Raw genomic sequence first — 4,462 nt, forward strand, 5'->3', positions numbered from 1 at the left:
TAAAAACTTCACTTTTATTTACATAATTACTTTCATATTATAGGAAACTTATACATGATTTTAAAATTGTAATTAATATATTAAACACTTAAAACAATATTATCTGAAAACAATATAATAATCCTATTATTATAAAGATACTCTTATATATAAACATAAATATAACTTTCAATTTACGAAAACAAAAACACTAGGAAAACTTAACTATCGTGAAAGTAATTAATTTTACATCTGAAGATAATATTGAAAAAGGGATTTAGTTAATAAATATACCCATACAGATGCAATATTATTTTATTTTAATAAACGTAAGGATACCTTTTCAATGTGTGGGGATAGCTCAGTTGGGAGAGGGTCAGACTGAAGATCTGAAGGTCACGTGTCCGATCCACGTTCACCGCATTGTTTTGAATTGGTTTTTCGTTTTCTTTATTGGGCTTGGGGCTATAAATTATCCATTAAGATATGGATCAATGCGCGGGGATAGCTCAGTTGGGAGAGCGTCAGACTGAAGATCTGAAGGTCACGTGTTCGATCCACGTTCACCGCATTTTTGAGTTTAGTTTTTTGTTTCGTTTATTTGGCATTGGGCCTGTAAATGATCCATTAAGCTACAGATCAACGTGCGGGGATAGCTCAGTTGGGAGAGCGTCAGACTGAAGATCTGAAGGTCACGTGTTCGATCCACGTTCACCGCACTGTTTTAAATTTTCTTTTCTGTTTCCTTTATTTGGGCTTGGGCCTATGAATGATTCACTAAGCTAGCACCCTTTTTAAATTTTTATCAAGTGTAGGTTTACAATAATTCGTTATTTTTCCTCAGTAAATTTGAAAACTAATAGGTTGCACTAATGGATCAATCATATCAATTATAACTTCTTTTTTTACGTCTTCTAAAATTTGAAATATTTATTTTTAATCTTATAAAGTGTATGATTTTGGTTTCAATTCTTATAAAATATTTTATTTATTTTTGTCCTTCAAAAATAAGTAAAATATCTTACATATCTTAAATTTTTAAGACGTTACTTACTAACATTATTATACTACTGGTAAACGTCATTTTGAAGGATTTTAACTTTTTACTTAACACACCACAGTCATTCAAAATAAAACACGTAATATAGTAAATAAAAAATAATTTTGAAATATTATAGGAACCCAAATTGAAAATAGCTCACTTTACAGATACCAACTTACGTTAGTCTTAAAATGATCTCACAGTTATAATACCATTTGTTCAATGTGCTTGCTTAACTTACTGATTATATGGATTAAGGGGTCCTCAACAGATTATTGGGTCAGCCCGTAGACCAACTAAGTTTTCTATTATGAATTGTTTACCTTTTTCTCAGTAAAAAAAAAAAGAAGTAAAATAAAAGAAATTGAAGCATTGTCCTCCTCCGACTCCCAAATATATTGGTAAGAGATGTTTTCATGTGAGTGATAAACAGAGACCATAAACAACCGGGTAGTAATAAAACTTCTAAACCCTGTTTGTGATCATAGTGTGTCTCTCTCCTCACATGAGACATGTCTTAAAAAAAATTCACCTCAGAAGATTCACTTCCATTATGTTCATATACTACAAAGATTAATTAACAAATATGATTTCAAGATACATATTTAATTACAACCCCACTCCCTTTTTACTTTCTTGAAAGGAGCACCTATCTTAAGCACTAAGTTTTAGAACAGCAGGTCATTCAGAAATCCTTTGCTCTAAGAGATGCACAATAATCCTATAAATCCTACCCTAAAAAAGACTAAATATTTTTTTGTCGCCTCAAAGAACGAGTAACAACAAAAGGGGGAAAATAGCAACAAAGTAATTGTGCAGAATGTCGTAGATTGCACTTACTTCAATGCATCTAAAGGCTCTTAACCTTAAATTATCCCCTGCATTGCTTGAGTGAGTAGTGTTCACTACTTGCTTTGTCTTGTTGCTTAAATTCCTACTGCATCAACAGTATGAGAAAACAAACATTAGATACAGCAGTTACTTATTTTATGTTATCAAAACGTTTAGATCCATAAAACAACGTTAAAAACTGGGCAGATTAGCAGACAAAGTTGCTTACCTTCCAGGAAATATACAGCTGCCACGACCTGCAAAGAAAAACGTGTTATACTTAAGTAGGTATAGAGAAAATATGATTGCATTGCATGTATACTCAATATAACTACTGGGTTGGAAAGTAAACTGTGCAAATTGAACACTGAATAGCAAGAAAGTGACTGTTATATGGACAAATTTCTGCAACTGTCGGGGTAAACCTCAGACAAGCCAGCATCCTGTTATCACCAATTCTGTTTTTGACAATAGAGAAGTAGAATTCCTTTTCCAACCAATTTTAACCAACCGTGTTCCAATCCACACACAAATTGCTTTTGCATACCAGAAATCATTGCCTCGCCACAGTTCTAGTTTCCCCATTTTCCAATCGTAAGCAGAAATCATTATTATTCACAAGCCTGTTCTTTATCTTAAGACCATAGATTCTCCCTCAACATTATAAAACAAGCTTACGAGGTAAAACAAGAAGCATTATAACCACATGATAACAAATGAAAACGGGAACGCCCTTCACTCTGAAAGAGGATAGTTAAACATAACCGCATATACATTAAAACCCCAGGAATATTCATAAGCAAGCACTAGGAATAAGCAACCAACATAATACAAAGGAAGACGAGAGATTTAATTTAAACTTACTGGGGTCAGTGGTTGTGATCATGGCTACCCCTTTGAAGTCACAAGATCCAGGAGACTTCCCCTGACTCTGGTAATAGCTATCAAAAGCATAAGAAGCATGATTCTTAACATTATTCGGCTGAAAACAACTCTCCCCAGGTTGGATCTCGGAGCAATTCGCTCTCCCTGGTCCACACGCCCAATCCAACGCAGCCTGCAAAACCTTCAAATCAACACCATCCCCAGCAACACAATATGTCTGATTAGCATTATCGCTCGCCAGAAAAGCCCCAACCCCAGACACACGAAGCAAATAAGCCGGCGTCGCATTGCCATAAAACAAACCCCAATAAGCCTCAGACAGAGGCGGGGACCTCAAATCTTCGTTGAAAAGCTCATATATATAAACACTAGAAGTGGTTTCGGGATGCAAAGGGGTGCCACTCCGATCCAAAACATGCTTAATAAGATTCGAATTGAACGTGACAGCGTTGGAAAGTGTGGCGTAGGGTTCTTTGGAGTCCCCTTTGGAAGGCCAACCGGTTTCCGTGACAAGAACGAGGACGTCAGAGACGTTGAGGTTCTTCATGGAGAAGTAGGCAGCGTCGATCATGGCGTCGAGGAGGTTGGTGTAGTGAAGAAGAGTGTTGGGATCAACCATTTGTTTGGAAGCGGGGAGGGGCTTGAAAAGCGTGTTATCGAGAGGGACGAGGTTTTTGTTCTGCATGAAGACGTAGTAGGGGTAGAGGTTGAGCATTAAGGGGGAATTGGTTTGGGAGAGGAAACGGAGGAGAGGGACGATGAAGGTCTCCAGGGTTTGGTTGAAGAAGGCCTGAGAGGGCGGGAAAGGGTTCAGGATGATGGAGGCGGAGTGAGGAGTGGACACCACCACGTCCTTGTGGAGGTTGGACTCCACGAGGGCGGCGTGGAGGGAGAGGAGTGCGGGGAGGAGGAGCGGCGCGGCGGAGGGGAGGGTGGTGAGGACCTCGTCGCCGACTGAGACGGCGATGATGCGGGTTGCGGGGCGGAATGCGGCGACGTTTTTGCGGATCCAGGAGGAGGCGGTGGCGTTGGAGGAACCGATTGCGAGGAGCTGGTTGTTGGGGACGCTGATGGTGACGTGGATGTCGGTGCCCGACAGGGCGCGGAGGATGTCGGGGTTGGCGTCGTAGAGACGGATGTGAGTGATCTTTTGGTGTTTGAGGAAGTTCACGAGGTCTGGTGCGGGTAAGAGGTTGGAGACGTCAGTGCCGATGTTCACGCCCACGAATGGCGCGTTGGTTTGATCGGAAGTAGCCGCATGATGTTGGGTAAACGCTAGGATTAGTAACAGCGAGAACGAAAAGATGAGATAATTTGAGTTTATCATTGGAATCTTCAATTCCAATTCAGTTTCTCTTGCTCCTCAGCTTCGCTTTCTAGCATTGTCTTTTGAGAGGGCTCTTTGTTTCACCATTAGTGGTTTTTCTTTTTCTGCGTGAGAGGGAAAGTAGCCAAGAAGATTTTGGAGTTTAAGTTAGTGTGTGCGCGTTATTCTTGACTTTGGGTGTAGTGTTATGCAGAAGCCTTGTCGGTTCAAATTCAACGGATTTTCATCTCCTCACTTGTAAAATATGAGAAGTTCTTACATGCCCTATATATGTCTAATCGTCTTTGCGAAAGAATTTGACTTTCAAGGTTGTAATATAGGGATTCGAACAAAAGGGAGAAGTGATAAATAAAGTGGTGGCTTCATTGTTTGTAGTATTAATAGTGGTATTACTTTTG

General features: G+C 39.3%; 1 protein-coding gene and 2 non-coding genes across 4 annotated transcripts; 2 read left to right on the forward strand and 1 right to left on the reverse strand.

Moving 5' to 3' along the window:
• Positions 1-477: 477 nt before the first annotated feature.
• TRNAF-GAA lies at positions 478-550 on the forward strand. Its single transcript has one exon. It is a non-coding gene; the product is annotated as a tRNA-Phe (tRNA).
• Positions 551-625: 75 nt separating this feature from the next.
• On the forward strand, positions 626-698 carry TRNAF-GAA. Its single transcript has one exon. It is a non-coding gene; the product is annotated as a tRNA-Phe (tRNA).
• Positions 699-1,538: 840 nt separating this feature from the next.
• LOC114188842 (glucan endo-1,3-beta-glucosidase 1-like) lies at positions 1,539-4,462 on the reverse strand. 2 transcript variants are annotated; one of them, XM_028077500.1, is made up of 3 exons: positions 2,717-4,462; positions 2,082-2,109; positions 1,539-1,955 (listed from the first exon to the last, which is right to left on the reverse strand). In XM_028077500.1, the coding sequence occupies exons 1-3, from the start codon at positions 4,062-4,064 to the stop codon at positions 1,787-1,789; spliced, it is 1,545 nt and encodes a 514-aa protein (XP_027933301.1). In that variant the 5' UTR covers positions 4,065-4,462; the 3' UTR covers positions 1,539-1,786. The 2 variants fall into 2 exon arrangements, with proteins under 2 accessions (XP_027933301.1, XP_027933300.1); XM_028077499.1 differs by having other exon boundaries at positions 1,539-1,958; positions 2,717-4,442.

Source organism: Vigna unguiculata, chromosome 6, assembly GCF_004118075.2.
Source record: "Vigna unguiculata cultivar IT97K-499-35 chromosome 6, ASM411807v1, whole genome shotgun sequence".
NCBI classification, from domain to species: Eukaryota; Viridiplantae; Streptophyta; class Magnoliopsida; order Fabales; family Fabaceae; genus Vigna; species Vigna unguiculata.

Excerpts from the sequence above, each read along its gene's own strand:
- LOC114188842 (XM_028077499.1), bottom strand. The coding sequence starts at position 4,064 with ATGATAAACTCAAATTATCTCATCTTTTCGTTCTCGCTGTTACTAATC. Across the intron at positions 2,110-2,716 it reads GATCACAACCACTGACCCCA|GTCGTGGCAGCTGTATATTT; the intron begins GTAAGTTTAAAT and ends TTTTCTTTGCAG. Across the intron at positions 1,959-2,081 it reads AGCTGTATATTTCCTGGAAG|TAGGAATTTAAGCAACAAGA; the intron begins GTAAGCAACTTT and ends CTGTTGATGCAG.